Source organism: Ictalurus furcatus, chromosome 19 (assembly GCF_023375685.1).
Source record: "Ictalurus furcatus strain D&B chromosome 19, Billie_1.0, whole genome shotgun sequence".
Classification (NCBI taxonomy): Eukaryota; Metazoa; Chordata; class Actinopteri; order Siluriformes; family Ictaluridae; genus Ictalurus; species Ictalurus furcatus.
The window spans coordinates 3,922,091-3,943,864 of NC_071273.1; the positions used below are offsets into that span (position 1 = coordinate 3,922,091).

At 39.2% G+C, this 21,774-nt stretch overlaps 1 protein-coding gene and 1 long non-coding RNA gene across 3 annotated transcripts in view; one reads left to right on the top strand and one right to left on the bottom strand.

The window, feature by feature from the left end:
• Positions 1–10,352: 10,352 nt before the first annotated feature.
• Positions 10,353–21,774, bottom strand: part of LOC128622961 (zinc finger protein 883-like) — a 37,229-nt gene continuing 25,807 nt past the window's right edge. Inside the window, exon 5 of the mRNA XM_053649738.1 lies at positions 10,353–12,363. Coding sequence (XP_053505713.1) covers positions 11,391–12,363 — 973 coding nt within the window. The 3' untranslated portion in view covers positions 10,353–11,390. The remainder of the gene's footprint in view (positions 12,364–21,774) is intronic.
• On the top strand, positions 15,076–20,739 carry LOC128622962 (uncharacterized). Of its 2 annotated transcripts, none has more exons than XR_008388484.1 (6): positions 15,076–15,467; positions 16,349–16,637; positions 16,758–16,859; positions 17,301–17,507; positions 17,789–18,010; positions 18,304–20,739. It is a non-coding gene; the product is annotated as an uncharacterized LOC128622962 (long non-coding RNA). The 2 variants fall into 2 exon arrangements; XR_008388483.1 differs by having other exon boundaries at positions 17,317–17,507.

The window sequence follows — 21,774 nt, forward strand, 5'->3', positions numbered from 1 at the left end:
GGCAAACCCAGCCACCAGGCGCTCACAGTCGGGCCCTCCCTCTGGACCTGGCTCCAGACGGGGGCCCCGGGCTTCCTCTGGGCAGGGTAACTCCTCCTCTCTTTATCTTTTCCATGAGGGGTTTTGGAACCATTCTTAGTCTGGCCCCTCCCCTGAGACCACTTTGCCTTGAGATACCCTACCAGGAGCACAAGGCTCCAGACAACACAGCCCTCAGGTTCATAGGGACACACAAACCTCTCCACCACGATAAGGTGACGGTTCCCGGAGAGGAACCGTAGTATGTAGGAATAAAGGGAATAAAATCCCCATCTGTTTCCTCACAGATACTAAAATAGGACCAGAGATAAAATTATAGCCAGGATCGGCCGGAGAAAATTTAGCAGGAATATCAAAACGGCTAATTCCACTCAAAGCTCTAGCAAAGGACAAAAAGATCTATCTTGTATCCCCCATCGGAGAAATGAATAGGTACAGGGAGAACCTAGTAAAACTACAGGGAAAAATCCATGCCTATAGATGGGATAGCTGGATGATGATTTTGGAAGATCAACAATTTGTCTTTCAGAGGCCTACTACTCCATGGAAAGAGAAGCTTACTGAAGTAAGCAGGTCTCAGAGCAAGCTACCAAGATTTTATACAGATGGTAGTCACAGAGAAGGAGTCACCAGATGGGGCTATATTTTAACACCAAACAAAAGAGAAATAACTAAGGACAAAGGAACCATTGAGGGATTGGCACATGCAGGTGAGATTTTTTTTTTTTTTTTTACGCCATTTGGCAGACGCCCTTATCCAGAGCAACTTACATTTATCTCATTTATACAACTGAGCCGGTGAGGGTTAAGGGCCTTGCTCAAGGGCCCAGCAGTGGAAGCTTGGCAGTGCTGGGATTTGAACTTACAACCTTCTGATCAGTAGTACAATGTCTAGAATGTGTAATCATAACAGACTCATATTATGGTTTCAAAGGGATGACAGAAGACTTAGACACTTGGGCACAGAATGGGTTCTTTAATGCAAGAAAGAAACCCGTAGCACAAGCTGAGGACTGGGAGAAAATAAATTCACTCAGACAAAACATCAAAGCATTCTGTTATCACCAAGTTAATCACACACAGCAGACCACAGACACAGCAGAAGGAAACCGAACTGTTGATAAGTTTTGCTACTACGTCAATGCGGTCACGAGGGCTGATGCAAACATAACTCTTCAAACCCTGCACGATCAGCTGAAACATCCGAGTATAAAGATTATCAAGCACGAGTGTAACAAACTCGGCTAGAATATACCTAACATAGTGAAGATCTATAATGGTATAAAACTCGAATGCACTGAATGCAGAAAGACAGTAACGAATAGAAAAACACAGCAATCTGAATTACCACATGAATTTGAAGGTCAACAGATCAGTATCTACTTTGCAGGACCAATAAGAAAACAAACTAAAGCAAAGAATGTATACTTTCTGGTAATAATAGATAACCATACGAAATGGACAGTGGTAAAACCCTGCAGACAAGCAACAGAAGATGTGGTTACATCGGGACTAGAGGAATGGATTTTACACCATCCTAGACCCATGAGCATACGAACAGACAATGCCCGAAATATCAGCGGTAATAAAGTTCAAAAGTGGTGCCGGGAGAAAGGAATTGAAATAGTACACTCAGTGTCTTACTGACCCGAAACCAATAGGAAAATGCTCTCATCCTGACTATGACTGGTTAGAAGGGATTACATGTAACAGCATTCACTGAACTGCCAAGGCTGGAGAAATCAAGGAAAGGATTGTTTGGGAAAAGAAAATGGCATGGGTTACCTAGCCCATCAATCTCTGCTATGTAATAAGGGGTTAGGGGAACCAATATATAACATAATATATGGAGAATATATAACATTCAGTAGAATAAAAAGTTCCCACGCCTTAGCAGTCACCCTCAGGACGGTACGACACTGTAGACACCTTGAAATCAAAGGAACAATTGGAGAAAACTTGGTATTATGGGTAGTAAACCCTAGCCAAAATTGGAATGAAACACTATATTGGGATAAATTGGCTGATATCCACTATCTGGTGTCAGCCTACTGTGCCAAAAGGCACAATTGTAATCATTATAAGAAGGACTGGGAGATCCAAGCTAATATGACCAGCACAGGTTACAAGGTAAATTATCGAAAGTCTGGCAGCATGGTTGTCAGTAGAACCGGATATAAGAGTCCGACATATCTAGGAATGTGTAGGTGCTTCGAAAAGGACAATGCGAGCACAATATTTAATGTGAGGGGAAGAGATGGCCACCTAATGTGGCACCCAATAACACACTGGAGATTTCCCCCAGGTCTCACAGAACAAGAGGCCAAGGATACGAGAGTATGGGACTACATATTGAGTCAGACCTGCCAAACAATGCGTCATGAGCAACATCCTGTTTTTATCATATGACCAAAGCCAAAGCAAGGTCACGTACATAAACACACATGTATTTCCAGTAGGAATGAAAATGGACAACCTAGCAACGAACAAATGGACCACCAGGTAATTGGAACCATGGTCAACGCCAACCTGTGATAGGAACGTTAACAGGAAACCTATTAGAGCCACTGTGACTGAGAGAAGAGGTACACAGTTGATAAAGGACCTAGGCCTACCAACAGGAACCTCTAGCACGCTAACATACTGCGGAGGATGGCCAATGAAGAATTATGTATGGGAGCCATATATGAGTTTCCAGAATGAGTCTTGTCTTGATATGGCAGTAATAATAAGAGTTTTAAAAGAGGCAGTGGAACGAGTATGCGCATCCTCACTAATAGACAGGCATAAAAATGAGACCCCCTGGATGCCTAATGTTGACACTATTAGCCATAGTGGACCAGGGGTAGCGACCAACAATTGGTACTGGATTTGGAATAGAAATAGATATTATCATCAGGTAGACCAGGGACAGTTGGGAGCAACTACCTGGGAATGGTTCAAAGAGAGGGTTAGACTGACGGGAGGCGTCGTAAAGGCCGTCACGAAGAGTATCGTAGACACTCTACAATGAGTGTATTGAATACAATGTGGGATATTGTAGAATAGATAAAAATTCATTGGTGGTACTTAGTCTTGGGTCTAGGTATAGTCTTCATGGTGCTAATAGGAAATTTCTTAGGGATTTGGAAATGATGCACCTGGATAGCGAAAGGATGTATATGCTGTTGTAAACATAAATTGCTTAGAGATAGAGAAAAATACAAGCAAAAGGTCGCAGACCGAGAAAAACTGTTGAACAAAAGTAGATACATCAAAGCTAGGAAAAAGCTCAGGGTTAAAACATCAAGTGTGTGATCACAATCTGTACTCTTAAAGACGAGACACATGTTATTTTTATGCTCTGGGTGCATAGCTAACGCATGCAAACACATCTGGTGAAATTAAAATAGCAGATATATGTTCCAAGAAAATAGCAGATATATGTTCCAAGAAACAAGCAATGACATAGGAGGAGCTTCTTGAACCTGATAAAAAGAGATCTAAAAACAGCCGTATTAACACAGCTTCAAGAATCTTCCAAACCAAACCAAATTTTGATTTGAACTTGCATCCGGGATCTTGATTGAAACTAATCCTTAGAGAAATGGCAGAAGAGAGCAACTCATCACAAGTGACGAACGAATCTCTGAATGGAGACCAAGCCAAAGCTGGCGTCTCAAGGGCCTTTGATCCTGTCATGCTGCAGATAATTCAGATAATCCTCTATTATGATATCTGGATCATGTGGTCAGTATGGCAAATTATACAAAGAAATCCTGGATGCCAGGGTGTAACTGCTGTAGTAGGATTGACTTGTACATATTTTAGACATAGAATATCTGTAAGCTTGATAGTAGCCCAACTGTTCACCGGCTCAAAAAGATGGAATAAAATGTTGGGACCAAGGGGGTATTATTCGCTCATTGTGGAAGTTCTTTTGATGGAAATAATTCTGTACTTAGGGGACAAATTCAAGTTTGCACACTGTGAATTTACTGCATTAACGATACACTGTTTGTGGGTATTGTACATGACTGCCCTAACCTTAGTAAGAAATGGAAGAACCTTAATCAGAACAATGTTATGTATAACTGTATTCTCTACTATTTGCTTATTGATGGGAGAACTATACAACGCCAAGGGTCCACATTGATAGGAATAGTATTTTCTTTACTGATTTAAGGCGATTGCGCACAGTTTGTACAATAATTAATTGCAAGTGTTGTACATGCAAGGACTTACGAGATGTCTTGTCTGAATAGGAAGAAGACATGAGCCTAGGAGACATGATTGCACTAATCCCTAAAAGAAAAGCTCCTAGAAGATCAGATGTGATTTATGTTTGGAAAATTCAATCAGGCGATATTATATGTTAGCTACAGACAATAAACATGTATGTTCACAATATGCCGGACGGCACCCAGAAGTTTGGGTGCAAAATGAGGAACTAACTCCTATACAAATGGTATCTACCGGAATATCTGTACACAAGAATCAAGATGCATTAGAAGAGATATTCAGAAGTTTTGGCTTAGTCAAATGTGAACTTTTTTTTGATGAGAAGGGTGCTACCTTCACTTCAAATTGTTGAAAAGTGATAAACCCAGTACTGGGTTACAGTACAGTACTGGGTTACAGGAAGTACTGGGCGGTAGAGGCAAACGGAGGTAGAATTTTTTTACAATAGGTTAGAATTTCATGAAATGGCTAGCACCATAGTAGATGGGCGCATTGTGGTATGGCAGCCAACAGGACGAATGGGCATGTGCTTTATACATAACAACTATCTGTTTTACAGCCTGCGGTAATTCTAGAGGTCTTAAGGGCCGATGGGGGAGTCGAGATGGAACTTATCCCCAGAGGCTGGTGTCCCGAGGGAATCTTGTGGTACTGGGGACCTCCCAGGGGTATTACCCATTGCTGGTTCCATGTTAATTACTTATACTCATTGCCCAAGGATTCTGAATGTTCCCAGCCACACCTTTTACACGGATTAGGCCCCGTAAGACCACACATTTTGAACAGGGACCCAGATTGGTGGGCGTGTACCCTGATTCCTAAATTTTACGATTGCCAATGGCATTTTCAAGTTCTAGTCAAATTTGACCTAAGTGTCCAAATATGGAGCGATGATTACCTCCCATTCTACCCTCCCCATCTTTTTCTGGGTTATTGTGCAATGATACTTGGAACTTTAGGGTTGAGTCTCCAGTAGGAGTGTTCTAGGAGATTTGGATCTCAGGCATTTGTAGTCTCAGCCCTGCCGTTATTGTGTCTTATTTCTTGCTTAATGAAAATACAAGCTGATATAATATGTTAAGTTAATATTATATGTTATAACTGCATTGAAATATGTGTTATGATTATACCATGTAAAGAACCTCAACCTTGACAGCCCGGGGAAATACAATCGCGTCAGGAGAAAAAGAAGGCCAAGAAGGCAAAAAGGGAAAAGCCTGTCCCGAGGTATCCAGCAATATGGAGGAAGACGGCCGGAAAATCTTCTGGTTCGGGGGCCGCTAAGAAAGCTAATCCTGACGTTATACTCCTCCAGCGAGACCTGCGAGATTTACAACTCGACATGCTGGATGTGAAGAGAACTGAAGAACTAATATTGGAAAGTAATCGTTTAGTGAAAAAATGTGATAGCATACCGTGTGTCTTGAATCAAAAGGGAGCTGAAGCTGCAATGTTAAAGTACCGAGCTAAATATAGGCGTGCTGAAAGCATTAAGTGACTAAATCAGAGATATGGGCAGAAATACACTGAAAAAATGAAAAGAGAAGCGCATATCTGTCTTGAGGGACTGAGACCCTCTGCTTTTACTACACAGGTGGATGCACTGGAAAAATTGATAAAACAAATCAATATAAAACTAAAACACGCCTGTGAAACATGAAAAACATGCATCCTGTTTCTTTCAACACACACAGCTTCGAAGCTAGTGCTCTATATTATAATCTCCTGATCTGTATGTTTTTCTGTTAAATGACTCCTACATTCTATTTTTCTCTTCAGTAAGCGAGCTAGCGCACCAAACCGCATCCTGTAACCTTTAAGAAAGCGAGCTAGCACACCAAACCACATTCTGTCATCTTTAAGAAAGCGAGCTGGCACATGTAGCCGCATGATATTTTGAGCATCAGCTTAGGACCCTAGCGCCTGACACCGCAATAGACAAATGTTATACTTAGGATACTTAGGATATGCCAGCATTGAGTAGCCTCTTTTCCGGGTGAAGATTTGGTCGTTTTAAGTTCTTGTAAAAGAAAAACACTATTCAGATCCTATCGTGGTCTAAGGTTTCTTTTCTTGATTTTTCTTTATATTCTGAGTTAAGATAATTGTAATCCTTTTGTTCTTTAATAAACCGAAGACCATATAAAGGACGATTCGTATACCTTACTTCAAGAGTAAGAGTCCTTTTTTATCACCCTCTTCAGAGAAAGAGAAAGGACTTCAACGGTTCTCGAGCCCAGCGGTACGAAGACTCCACTTCCTGAGAAGGTAAGAGGAAGTAATTCTACAAGCTCTATCAGTTGTATGACAGAGTAGCGGGTACAAGACTGAAAACTGGGATTGGGAATTCCAGGAAAATTCATCATAGGGCAGGGCTGTGAATTGCTTCTTTGCTTCAGATAATAGAGGCTGGTGGCGTGGTTCACAGGTGCCATATATATATATCATGCGACGCGCTTAATTGCCACGTCACCTGATCATGGCAGGCCTATAAGTAGAGGCATGATTTTACACAAGCTTCAGACGTCGGTCATGCATGCAAGGGTGCTTCCCATACCGTTATGCTAAATACAACATCTTGTTCCCTTCTTAGAGAACAGGGTTACATGCATAACCCCAACATTTTCCCCTGGAGGTTTTCTCCAATCCAGATACAGGCCAGGCTCAACCCTGCTTAGCTTCAGTGGGAAACCAGGCAAGAATTGCAGGAAGATATGGCTCTGGCAGTGGTAACTGTTTATGACAATGGTAACTATTTATGGCAATGGACTAAGAGGCGAATTCTGTACAAAATTGCAAAATGTTTGCAGCTAAGTTGTGGGAAAAAAGAGAAAATCCAGGTGTTTAAAAACCTCCCCCTGACAGTTAGGAGGCATGAAATTGAGCCAAATTTAACAAATAAACAAACAAAAAAAGGAATAGCAGTCAGGTCTTTGGTCTTTTTGCTCAACAAGTTTGAAATGTACTATAAATAAAGATTGTGGCTTACTTTCTGGAAGGATTAATTTGGTTCTGAATTAAAAAAAAGATTTAATAATGGAAAGATCAGTCAGGCGAACATATAGATATCAGTGTAAACAATGTCAAATCAGCCAGGGTTGGTCAACCAGTTATTAATTGTAAGGGTTCACTTACTTTTTCCACTGCCATTTTGAATGTTGAATGAGTGTGTTCAATAAAGACACGAGGGATCAGAATTTATTTTGTGTTATTATTTTAGACACATTATATTTGTCAATGCCCTTGACTTAGATGAAGATCAGATCACATTTTATGCCAAATTTATGCAGAAAACCATGAAATTCCAAAAGGTTCACATACTTTTTCTTGCCACTGTGTAATATAATAAAAAATTACAAGATTTTTCACAAAAACAGCCCATGTGGAACAATATTCTATATTTTAATTGCTTTCTTGTTTAAGTAATTAATGTTTACATTACACCTCTTTTTTCAAAGTGATAAAAAAAGGGGTTTTATATTCACATAATACCTTTCCAGTAAAATAAACTACAAATAAAATATTCATGTTCCAGTTCTCTTTCATAATTAGTAAACTCAAATAATATATTTTCTAATATAGTTTTAAATTCAATGTGGACTGATCTCAAAATAAATGTTGATATACACTGTCAAAGTTTCAAGGTTTGCCAGATGTTACATGTTTGAAGGAGTTTTACTCAGCACATCATACTCAGTATGATGAAGCATACTACTTCCAGATTCTACATACCGCATCAGGGAAACAAAGCAAACCCATACAAAACCAGGAAAGCAATAATAAAAAAATAAAAAATTAAAAGACTGAAGGAGTTTGGAAAGTATGGCTCCAAACACAGCAGTTTTGCCAGACGTTATGCATTCTTATGTATAATTATGTGTGTATAAAACTTTTTAACTTTTTTCTTAGATTTTTGATCTGTTCATTTTGCTCTCATGTGGGGTTTGAGTCCTGCTATAGGAGGTGTGGCTTATTTAAGTTGAACCAGCATTAATCTCACAATATTAATAGCTACACCTAGTACTGCTTTGCTTTGTGATATTTTACTATTTGCACTTCCTGTTGCCATATAGCCTTATTTTCCTAATGGCTCTTACAATGTAAAAAAATGTGTTTATTATTATTATTATTTTTTTTTTTTTTTTTTGCAAAGATCGTATTTTAAGCACTTACAGGGTTGCATTTGGGGCCCAGCAGAATGCTTTTGAGGCACTGTATTATATTGTAACAGATGCATTTCAAACAGGTGAGCTGTGTATGTATCACATGCTTCTCTGTTGTATGGATTGGAAGTCCACTGTTACAGTAGTGTACTGTTGAAAAAAATAGTTATTTGATTCAAGAAATGTTTTGGCTTTTTGTCTTACTGCTTTTAAAAAAATGTACAGCATTAACGTTGCAGATAGGGCTACATAAAGTTAAGGAATGTACAAAATGCATTTATTTATTGACAAAAGTCAGCCAATAGTGTGTCAACCTATATCAGCATAGTAGTATATATGTTAGCAGTGCCTACTCAGTGTGGCTCAAAGTCCCTTTCCAGAACCTTCAACCTAACTGTCCCTCAGTGGTAGAATGACCGCCCAACCTCAATCCTGACCGCAGAATCTGTCACTATTTCCATGAGCACTTTAACTAACCCCTAAAATGCCAACCCCCACATTATTAAAAAAAAAAAGAAAAAAAAAAAGAAAAAAAAAAAGAAAAAAAACCCTCTGGTTCTTACACCTCTACTCTGCGCGCTTTGCTTGTCTAGAACTCAATTACAAATCTTGTTTGGTGGCACTACTTGTATTGTTCTCCACTTGATCTATCGCTTTGCTTGTATTTCCTCATTTGTAAGTCGCTTTGGATAAAAGCGTCTGCTAAATGAATAAATGTAATGTAAATGGTAGACTAGATGTCTATTTCTTATATTACTTGAACCTACATAATATATGTTCTGATTTTATCTGTGGCCTGTTCCAATTGAAATTTATCATTCTTTATCAATATTTCTGTGTGTATATACACTATGCTTTCATTAAACTAAGAATCTTTCAATGAACAATGGTCTCGGTGCAACTTTTTCCAGGGCCCAGATGAGAGGAAATCAGCCAGAGCAGGGTTAAAATTTTGGTTCTGACTGGTATCAGACAATGAACTTAACATTGTTCACTATGAGAGTTCACTAAACAGTGAACCCTGAGTAAACAAATAGAGACAGAGGGAAATCATGACTGTTTACTGTATGTGAAATGACTGTTGGTGAGTGAAGCCCATTTAGAGCTTTATTTATTTAAGGTTGCAGGAAAATGACTCACTAGGTGGAGTCTGAAACACACACACACAACTAGTTAGTAGCAGTTAGATTTCTTGGTGAGAAAAAAAATCACAAAAGCTCAACAATGTTTATGTTAACTTAAATGTTTATGTTAACTTTATGTTAAATGTGCCTTATGTACCTCACACACACCATCTGTTAGCTTGATGATAGTATAGTAGATTCAAGACTCCAGAACATTTATATGTATTATATTTAACATTCTTTATGAAAGGTTTATATCTAGAGCTGTCTCTGAATATGACTTGTAGTATGTTTTTTATTACAGTGGATCTTTGTGACTGAACACACCAAGACCAGAGATGAGAACATTCCCTTCCCCATACATCATTCTTATCTATTTCTCCTCCATTCTCTTTTCTGTCCGTTCTACATGAGCAAAGCCTTTTCACTCTGTAGACAGGTGTAGACATTTTGATTTTTCTGTTGGTGATCTAAAGACACTCAAAGGGAATAATAGTGTGATCAATTCAGTCTCCTGATCATCTTTGCTGAATGTCTAACATGGCAACACAGCGTCAGCGTTTTGTAGTTTCTTATCTCTGTCTCCATATTTAAATACTATTAGAATCATTTGGTCTGGATTAAACCTAAGAATATGGCAATGCTGTGAGGCAGTGTGTCAGATTTATTCTGTGATATCTGAAATATTTAGCCCATTATACTAGAATCCTTTTAGTGGACTTTTGCCCAGCATATAATAGCATCATTCAAAATCTATTGATGAAATAAATGGTAGTAATGTAATTCAACTATTAAACTCATAGAATATCCCACATGTAAACTTTATTCAAGTTGGAGAACCTGAAGGATGATTAATATACATGAGCTAATATGTGAGTATCAAAGCAAAGCATCTGAAGATTTATAAATGTAACATTTCACATTTTCAAAAGGAAATTACACAACAATGAGAAAACCCATTTAAGTTTTGCATCATGGAGAATTTTTGTTGATTAATAAGGAAAGTATAAACTTGGTGGATTATTAAACATGTGATTTACTAAAGTGAAGGGGTTATCAAACCCAGACCCCTGGTAATGTACTCTCTCAATGCTTCATTCACTGTATATTCACGACTGTGATAGTGATCCTGCAGTAAAAATTCTAAGACTTTCGGGTCATACAAATATTTTCTTATTTCTTATAGGAACATATATACAACAACAATCCATTCATTGATCTTACTGTGTAACTGTGTTATCCTGGTCAGGGTTGCAGTAAAGCTGAAAACTATATCTGGGCTCAAGGAACCATGGATTGGATGCCGTTCCATCAGATGTTCAAAAGGCATATATGTGTGTGGTCGTCAGGCATCCCCATACTTTTGGCCATACATTGTAGTTAGCTATAATTAAATGGACGCTGCAAAGATGGAGTAACAAGAACTATTGCTTCAAATCTTCTGTTGGCTTGGAAAGGTTTCCAGTTCGATAGTATGCATAATGCAACATTTAAAAAAGCAAATTTTAGCAAATTCAAATTTAAAAATTATTTAAAATGAAAAGTGTTATATTAGAGGGAGAAGTCATGTGTCTCACTCAGAGGTCTGGATTGGTCGATTAAAATGGGCATGCCCATTGGTTAAATATTTATATTCCATGCTTGGTATTGTAGCATCTGGGTAAAAACAGGACAATAACAATATCATGAATTTTACTAAAATCCAGAGAGTAAAGCAATAAAGTCCCATGCAACAGAATACTACAGTCCATGACAAATAAAATATTAAATTTTATGCCTAAATGTATCTTTACCACCCTTTAAAAAAATTAAAATTAAAAACATGTATCTTAAATTGACAAATTCACATGTTAAAATCTAATGGCTTTATTTTAGAGCACTTATGTGTCCTTAATGAACTTGAATTAGTATAGCTACGCCCACATTGTCCACATAAGTACGGCTTTTGTCCTGTGTGAATGCGCTCGTGTCGTTGGAGTTGACTCTGACGAATGAAACTCTTCCCACACTGTCCACAGAAGTACGGTTTTTGTCCTGTGTGAATACGCTCGTGTCGTTGAAGATTAGGCTGTTGGGCAAAACGCTTCCCACACTGCGAGCAGTAATACGGCTTCTCTCCTGTGTGAATGCGCTCATGTATTTGGAGGTTACTCTGGCAAGTAAAACTCTTCCCACACTGTCCACAATGATATGGCTTCTCTCCTGTGTGAACGCGCTCATGCTGCTGGAGATAACGCTGGCAAGTAAAACTTTTCCCACACAGTTCACAGTGATATGGCTTCTCTCCTGTGTGAATGCGCTCATGCTCTTGTAGATTACGCTGGCAAGCAAAACTATTCCCACACAGTTCACAGTAATATGGCTTCTCTCCTGTGTGAATGCGCTTGTGTCGTTGAAAATTAGGCTGGTAAGTAAAACTCTTCCCACACTGTCCACAGTGATACCGCTTCTGTCCTGTGTGAATGCGCTTGTGTCGTTGAAGATTAGGCTGGTAAGTAAAACTCTTCCCACACTGTCCACATTGATATGGCTTCTCTCCTGTGTGAATGTGCTTGTGTTGTTGGAGAGTACTGTGATGAGTAAAACTCTTCCCACACTGTCCACAATGATACGGCTTCTCTCCTGTGTGAATGCGCTCGTGTTGTCGGAGATGACTCTGACGAGTAAAACTCTTCTCACACTGTCCACAGTGATACGGCTTTTCACCTGTGTGAATGCGCTCATGTCGTTGGAGAGAACTCTGAACAGTAAAACTCTTCCCACACAGTTCACAGTGATACGGCTTCTCTCCTGTGTGAATGCACTCGTGATGATGACTTTTATTAAAACTCTTCCCACAATCTGAGCAGTGGTACATCTGGAAAACACAATAAAATTATACAAGATGCTTAAATAATTTTAGATTTTGTCCTCATGTGTTTATATGATTGTTTCTGGAAACATCTCCTACAATACTGTAATACAGCTTGACCACCCAATGTGAAGGTGTGAAGTTATAGCTCATGACACATGCATGATTCTTAAAATTCCAAGAATACTGCATCCCTGGGGACTTGTATGGTGGTCGCTAGGTTTGTGTGATATAGACATTCTGTACAGGATTTCACTGAGTTTCATGTACAACCCCAATTCCAAAGAAGCTGGAACACTGTGTAAAATGTAAATAAAAACAGAATGCAATGATTTGCAAATCTCATACATCCATGTGTCATTCACAATAAAACATTAGAAAACATCAAATGTTTAAACTGAGTAAATGTACCATTTTAAGAAAAAAAACTAAGATACTTTTGAATTTGATGGCTGCAACACATCTCAAAAAAGTTAGGCCGGGTTCAACAAAAAACTGCAAAAGTAAGTGTTACTAAAAAGAAATATCTGGAGGTTAATGGGCAACAGGTCAGAAACATGACTGGCTATAAAAAGAGTATCTTTGAGAGTCTTTCAGGAGTAAAGATGGGCAGAGGTTCACCAATCTGCGAAAAACTGCATCTACAATTTGTGGAACAATTTCAGAATAATGTTCCTCAACATGAAATTGTGATGACTATGAATATCTCATCAACTACAGTACATAATATCATCAAAAGATTCTGAGAATCTGGAGAAATCTCTGTGCACAAGGGACAAGGATGAAAATCAATATTGCATGCCCATAATCTTTGGGACCTCAGGCGGCACTGCATTAAAAACAGGCATGATTCTGTAATGGAAATCACTGCATGGGCTCAGAAACACCTCCAAAACTCACTGTATGTGAACACAGTTCGCAAATGCTGGTTAAAGCTCCATCATGTAAAGAAGCCATATATGTACATGATCCAGAAATGTCGCCATCTTCTCTGGGCCAAAGCTCATTTAAAACGGACCGAAGCAAAGTGGTCAGACGAATTGAAATTTGAAAGTATTTTTGGAAACCACAGACTAAACTAATGAGGACTAAAGAGGAGAGGGACCATCTAGCTTTTTATCAGCACTCAGTTCAATAGCCTGCATCTCTGATGGTATGTGGGTGCATTAGTGCCTATGGGCATCTTGCACATCTGCAATGGCACCATCAGTGCTGAAAGGTATATACAGGTTTTAGAGCAAAATGTGATTCCATCCCATCTTTACTTTTGAAAGACTCTGCCTCTCTCAGATACTCTTTTTATACCCAATCATGTTACTGACCTGTTGCCAATTAACCTGATTAGTTGCTCCAGCTGTTTCTTTTTAGTAACACTTACAGTGGGGGAAATCAATACTGAATGCATCAACATTTTTTTAAGTAAATATATTTCCAATGAGGCTATTCATATGAAATTTTCACCAGACATCAGTATTAACTCAAGAAATCTGGAAATTTAAAGGAGTATTAAAAGGTATATTAAAAGTAAAAAAAAAAAGTAATGAACACACTAACTGAAATTTATTTAATACTTAGTGGAGAAGCCTTTGTTTGTAATGACAGCTTCAAGACGCTTCCTGTATGAAGAAATTAAACACAGAATTAAACTACAGTCCTAAATGAATAATATATATTCTGGTGTGTGTGTATTGGGTTCAAATTTAAACTAAAAAGCCCTCAAAGGATTTATAACAATTATTAAACGTATCCCTTTACCAATGATTAGATTAATAAGAGAACATGTAAAATACACAGAGACAAGTCCAAAGATTCATGAGCCTAGGATAAACCAAGTTCATTTTATAGATAAACACTGCACTAATACATTTCTGAGGAAATGTCTCGTACAAGAATGCTATCCGAGTCCTGTAAGACGAACTTACATTCTTAATCATCACAACAGAAAAGTCAGATGTGAAATAAGGAGGAAATATATTTCTTATTCCATATCCCCCAAATTCAAAGAAGTGCACTTTAAAATTATAAATGAAATATATCCCACTAAAGAATTTCTAAGAGTTAAATTTAACATGGAAATCTCAAATTAATGTTTATTCTGTAATTCTGATATAGAAACAATGAACATTTTTTTTTTTTATTGCAAATCTGTTCAAGGTTTTTGGACTGATGTGTACAACTGGTTGAAACAAAAGATTAAAGTGTTATACACTCTTACTTGACAAAAAAAAAAATCTCTTTTCTGATAAATAATCAGTCAATTTTTTTTATCCATAAGTGTAGATACATAAAAGCACCACCTCAACCAAACATTTTCAAAAAATAACTTTTTATATATGTGGACTCACTTAAAATAATGACTATTCCCCAAGCCAGAAACCTGTTTTCAATGTTAGACAAGATAAAACTCATAACAAACCCCTACATATATTCTCTTATTTTTTATTTGTTTCCTTTATTTTTCTTTCCATGTCTACTTTTATTTTGAATTATGCAAATATTATTGTGTCCTCAGTCTGTTATGTAAAAGAGTTCATGAATAAGTTTTGTTGTATTGTAAACACTGAATCAACCAATAAATAACAAACAATAAAAACACGTCTTCACATCGTTCTCAATGAGACTAGTGAGAGAGTTTTTTTGAGGACGTGGCCACGACGTTTCTGGACCGTTAGCCAAGATTATATATAATAATAAACCTTACCAAGACGTGGTAAACTAACAACGTTGTCATAAAGTAATATCACATTGACGAAAAGAGACTAACGGATGACGTCATCAGAACGCGCGCTGCTTGCTCTGACGTTTTCTGCTTGTTGTATATAGTGTTGTCATGGTTACTTAATTATAAACAAGTTGTCAGAGTTTAAAAATGAAAAGATAAATCAGACCCGTGACTAAACTTTACCTCTGAGCCAGTAGCAGCAGGAGTCTGTGGAGATTTTCCTAAAGAGCGGGGTCTGGACTCTGATTTCATTATAAGAGGAGTAAATAATCAGGACACTGGAAGGAAAACACAGAGATTCATGACTCCAGAATCTCCACTAACCTGTTAACCGAGTATCTCAGATGGTAAGTTTCAGATGAACTCACCTTTAGTGAAGTTACACAGAGGATCAGAGCTTCAAAGCCCGTGTGGAGAAGGAAGCTCAGCAAACAAGCGTGTGTGAGTTTCCTGTAGTGACGTCATCTTCTTCTTCGGATTTTAATTTCGGATTGCATACTTGATGTTGCACTACTGCCATCTTCTGGTCTTATTTAACTCCTATACAGAGCCCCATGTCGTATTCTCCTCATTAGTCCAGTTTTTATTAGAAAGCAGATCAGGTTCCTTACCATGTCCATCCTCTGTATTTCATATTTCCTACAGGTAACAAGCACATGTTCTACAGTCTCTGGTATTTGACAATGCTCACACAATCCAGATGGATGTTTTCCTATAATATGAAGTGTACTATTTAGTATATTGTGTCCTATTCTTAAGCAGAAAGTATTTGGGCTGCTTTGGCTGTGAGGATCTGGCAATCCAGAATCAGACACACAGCTAATATACACTATATTATATATTATATAATAATAACACACAGCTGTACAAAATACCTGATCATTTAACACCCAATGGTATAATACAGTCATTATTTTCTGTATCTTTTCCCTCAGTAGATTACAGTAGTTTTGAAAGTGTGAGTGTTTTAGTGCTTAAGTATTTAAGTATTAGTGTTTAGTGTTTAGCTGCCGGTTGTTGCTAAGCTCTCTGTTCTTACCTTTTGGCCACAAAGTTGATATTCTAACAGTGTGGAGTGAAATCTCTATAAAAACACCTAAACAAGTTTATATTTATGTTATTAAATATGGTCTGTACACAAACATCCAAACATGAACTTTCACTAAGTGAAAATGTCCAAATTGGGCCTAAAGTGTCAATATTTTGTGTGGCCACCATTATTTTCCAGCACTGTCTTAACCCTCTTGGACATGGAGTTCACCAGAGCTTCACAGGTTACCACTGGAGTCCTCCTCCACTCAACATTATGGAGCTGGTGGATGTTAGAGACCTTGTGCTCCTCCACCTTCCGTTTGAGGATGCCCCACAGATGCTCAATAGGGTTTAGGTCTGGAAACATGCATGGTCAGTCCATCACCTTCACCTTTAGCTTCTTTAGCAAGGCAGTGGTCGTCTTGGAGATGTGTTTGAGGTCGTTATCATGCTAGAATACTGCCCTGCGGCCCAGTCTCTGAAGGGTATGTCATAGTACATGTTGGCATTCATGGTTCCCTCGATGAACTGTACGTATTTTTGTAACATTGCATTTTACACTGTTTTTCCTGCCCCTCCTCTGATTTTCCACTGATTCTGTGCAGGGATTTGAGTCGTTTCAGCATGCACTGCACGAGCGTAAGGAGCGGCTGAAGGAAAAAGAACAGCAGCTGCAGCACCACCTACAAACTGACAGCTTCCTAAAGGTATATATTCATATACATTTACATTTACTCATGAAGACTTTATCCAGACTAATGGAATGTTAACAGCGAGCTGTCAGAGTACAGTCTGCAGTGATAAATAAACACAAAGTGTACGTCACAGCAGATAGATTACAGTGATGGAACTCATTCTTGGTGTCACATCTGTTAAAATTAGGAAAAGGAGTTTAGATTAAAGTAAGTAAGGTGCAGATACGTAAAAACCAGTAACGGCATCATCGTTCTTTTACTTCCCACCTCTAAAAGTGGGGTAGAATCCCGTTGACAGCCAAAGGGCCTTACTCAGGGGTCCAACAGTGTCTCTGACAGACCTGGGATTTGAACTCACAAACTTTATTAATAAGAAATGTGAACCACTGAGCTGCCCCAACTGTGCTTTTCTTTAAAAATGGGATTAAAACTGTTTATCTAATATAACTATAGCACTTTCTGTACACAGTACAATGAGGAGCAATGGTGTTATGCAGAGAGGAAAGCAAGATGCAACAGAGAACTGATTAAGAAGAAGCAGGAGTACCTCAAAGAATTAATCACAATTTAATCACACAGCAGGAGCAGCTGAGGAAGCAAAATGAGACCAACTGCATCTATGCTGAATATTTAGATGCAGTGGTGAAGGAAAGCAAGGAGGTTAGTCATAACTCATTAATATTATTGTGCATTAATAAAACCATGAGTGTGGATGAAACATGTAAAATGAAATGCTGTAAAATGTGTTGATTGCATTATGAACATATCTGAGTTATCCTACAATTACACTGCAATCAATGCAACTGTGTAATATGGGAAGCCAAACAACATGAAAGCTGGTCCATACATAGCTACTCAGAAGAACAGCACAGCGCGGACCGATTACCCGCACCACCCATTGGGTTCTGTAGTGCAGACCAATTTACGAACATTGCTCTCAGTTTCAGGAGCCACATGAACTGATTGAACACTATGAGGCACGGGGGTATATACAGAAGGAGCTGATGGCTTCTGTAGACAGGAAGCATGAAGAGGAGTTGAAATCCCGTGTTGATTTGGTATAAGTTAGGCAAGAGTACTACCTCACACGAGTGAATCACTAGGCCAGGATCTGCATGCTGTGGAGCCAACTGGAAGAGGCCAAAAAACGGGTACTTAATTTGGTGAGTGATTATTATTATTATTATTATTGGTGGTGGATCCTTAGATTATGTTTGAATACTGGTTTTAAAACACACTGATCAACTGCTTTATAAGACTTGAAGTGCGTAAGTCACGAGAAGCCATATGTGACACAAGGGAAGGAGGGTATAAATGCCACACATATATGTCAAAATATGTCCCAAAAGTGAATGGTAGAAAATATTACATAATACATATGCTTATTAAGCATGATATTTGTATTGCTGAAAGCAATGACATAAAAACTTATTTGTTAAATTCTTTTCATTCACAGATTCAGGAGTTCATATGTGACCTGATGTCGATTTGGGAGAAAGTGAGCAAATCTAAATCCGAAAGAGAAAAGATCAACAGCAGTACAAAATGACAACACAAAAGAAAAACTAAATCCAACACAAAATGTATGGGTTACACATGTAACTCTGTTCCCTGAGCAGGGAATGAGACATTGCCTTAGCTCAACGTTGTGGGAAGCGCCCTCGGGCGTGACCAGTATCTAAAGTTTGTGTAACGTCGTGCCCATTTATAGGCCTGCCGTGATCAGGTGACGTGGCAATTAAGTGCGTCGCGTGATATAAAAACAACACCTGTGAACCGTGCCATCAGCCTCTATTATCTGACGCGAAGACGCAATTCACAGGCACGTCCCAGTATGACAAAGTTACACAACATCTCGTTGCCTTCTCAGGGAACAGGGTTACCCCAGACGTTCCCTTTCAAAGGGAACTCCATGTTGCGTTAGCTCAACGCTGTGGGAACGAGAATACCCACTCCGCCATACAGAGGGTTCAGCCGGTTCAAAAAGGTCGGAGCCCGATGGTCAATGCAGACACTCAAGACCGGGGTGGAATGTATATCCAGGCTGTAAATTCGAATAGTGTGTGTGGTGTAGACCACCATGCCGCAGCACATACATCCTGTAAAGGTACCCCTCTTTGGGCAAAGCCTTTGAGGAGGTGACACCCCTAGTGGAATGAGCCCTTTATGCCCAGAGGTGTAGTGAGACCACGCGCCTCATAAGCAATAGAGATTTCTTCCACTTTCCAATTAGAGATGCTCTGCTACAACATAGCATCACCTCTACTGTCGCCGCCAGAGCAGACCAACAGCTGCTCAAACTTACGCCACTGGCCGCAGCAGTGGACGTAAGTACAGAGAGTGGTGATAAATCAGCCCTCTGTCTTGAGACAGTACATCCTTGTGGATGGGAATCTCTCAAGGAGTGCCGGCCAGCAGGGATATTATCTCTGAAAACCATATTCGAGCTGGCCAGTAAGGTGCTACTAGCAGCAGACATAGACAGTCTTGGCGGTCTCGCTAGAACTTGTGGGAGCAGAGCAATCACGGGAAAATGTTCCGATGTGACCTTGGCCACGTGCACCACGCCGTCCAGCGCCATTGGTGTGGGAGGAGTGAGGGCAAACCACAGCAGGCAGTGTGTTGTCTCCTCGGATGATAACACATCCACTTCCGCTTGGCCAAACCTCCGCAATATGGACTCCACCACTTGTGGATGGAGCCTCCAATCCCTGGGCCTCAGAAGGATGTCTACCCCCACATTCCAGCTGCCCAGAATGTACATTGCACTCACTGACAAAAACTTTCCCTCTGCCAGTGAAGAATTAGTTGCACCTGCCTGAATAGGGGGTGCGAACATAATCCTCCATAGTGGTTGAAATGTGAAACCACCACTGTGTTGTCTGTCACAACTAACTCACGGTGACCTCTCAATTTGGAAAGAAAGAATTTCAGTACTAGAAACACAGCCCACATTTCTAGGCGATTTATATGCCACTCCAGTTGCAGGCCACTCCAGAGAACATGAGCTGGACAGCCATCTAAGACATCTAAAATTTTAAAAACTGCGACTTAGTCATCAGAATCCACCAAAAATGTTTTGGAATATAAAGCATTGACAACTGTTGTCCTTCATGGACATGGTCTGTGGGGCTCTCTAGTGGTGGGGGATGTGTTTTGGTGTAAATCCGAGGACATTTGTCAATTTAGTTCTCGTAAGAGGCTGACAGTAATGTGGGCGTCTAGCTAACAAACCAGTCTGTGATTTGGGGTGTAAGGGATTAATAAAAACAAATAACTAATGAGGAGCCAAGCCGTGTAATGCCTTGAATGTCAACATAGTGCTCTTAAAATCGACACGGAACCTGACTGGGAGCCAGTGCAAGGACTCCAAAACATTTCACATATGTCCACATTTCCTGGTCCCCATCAGGATCCTGGCAGCAGAATTTTGTACATATTGCAATTTGTTGATTGTGGATTTAGAAACTCTGGCTAAAACGGCGTTACAGTAATCCAACTGAGTGACAACAAATGAGTTTATCAGCTTTTCAGCCAGAGAGAAGTTTAGCATTGGATGCAGTCTAGCTATATTTCTGAGGTGAAAAAAGGATGCTTTAACAGTGCTCTGAACAAAAGAATCAAATGTTAGGCTGGTATCAAAAATTACTCCAAGGTTCCTCAATTTACTTTGAGTCGCTAGAACAGAGACATCAACAAACAGAGACAGTGGACCAGCTTTGAGAATTTGATGACAGGAACCTATAAGCATAACTTCGGTTTTCCCGCTATTCAGGCATAGAAAGTTATTATTCATCCATGCTTTTATCTCAGAAATATATTCAGAAAGAAAACAAACATCAAGGTTTTCACCAGATTTTGAGTGAATGTAGATTTGGGTATCGTCAGCATAAAAGTGATAACGGAGGCTGGGAGATCGCAGCAGATGCCCAAGAGATAGATAGAGAGGAGATAGATAAATATTGAAGAGTAGAGGGCCTAAAACTGAACCCTGAGGAACACCAGTGAGTACAGAGCTAGTGTTGGACCTGTAACCACCCATAGAAATAAACTCGGAACGGTCAGTAAAATAGGATTTAAACCAGTTTAAAACTGTCCCAGACACACCAAAAACACTTTCAAGCCAGGTAAGTAAAAGACCATGATCCACAGTATCAAAAGCAGATTTAAGATCAAGAAAAATAAGAATGGAAGTACTCCAGAATCAGAGGCCATCAACAAGTCATTGGTAACTTTGACCAACGCCATTTCAGTACTGTGAAATTTACGAAAACCTGACTGAAGGGGTTCAAAAAGTTATTCATTGTAAGATGATAACACAATTGAGAGGTAACAACATGCTTAAGCATTTTGGCAAAAACGGAAAATTTGAGATGGGATGAACTTGTTAAAATCATCCAAGGCAACATTTTCTTTCTTTGGTACAGGTGTAACAGCAGCAGTCTTTAGTACTGCTGGAATGACCCCAGTCTCCAATGATTCATTTATAATGCTGAGGATAGTAGGGCACCAAACACTGAAGCACGATTTAAATACTTTTGTGGGAATTGGATCAAGCAAGCCAGTGGTTGATTTCATGCTGGATACCTCCCCTGTGAAAGCCTCAGAATCAAGCAGTGAGAAATGAGTGAAAGAAACACCAGTGAACCCAGATGGATGAAGGAGTGAAGAGTCAGAGCCAGGTGTAACAGAAATTTCTTTTCGAACATTATCAATCTTAGAATTAAAAAACTGAAGAAAATAATTACATAGCTGCTGAGAAACAGGCAGGGTGGTAACAGTATTAACTTGAAGCAATCTGTTTATGGTCTGGAACAAGCGTCTGGGATTATTTTGATTGTTTACAATAGCCTGAGAGAAGTAAGATGATCTTTCAGTCTCCATTATTGCTCGGTAATCATCCAGAAGATCCTTCCATGCTTGATAG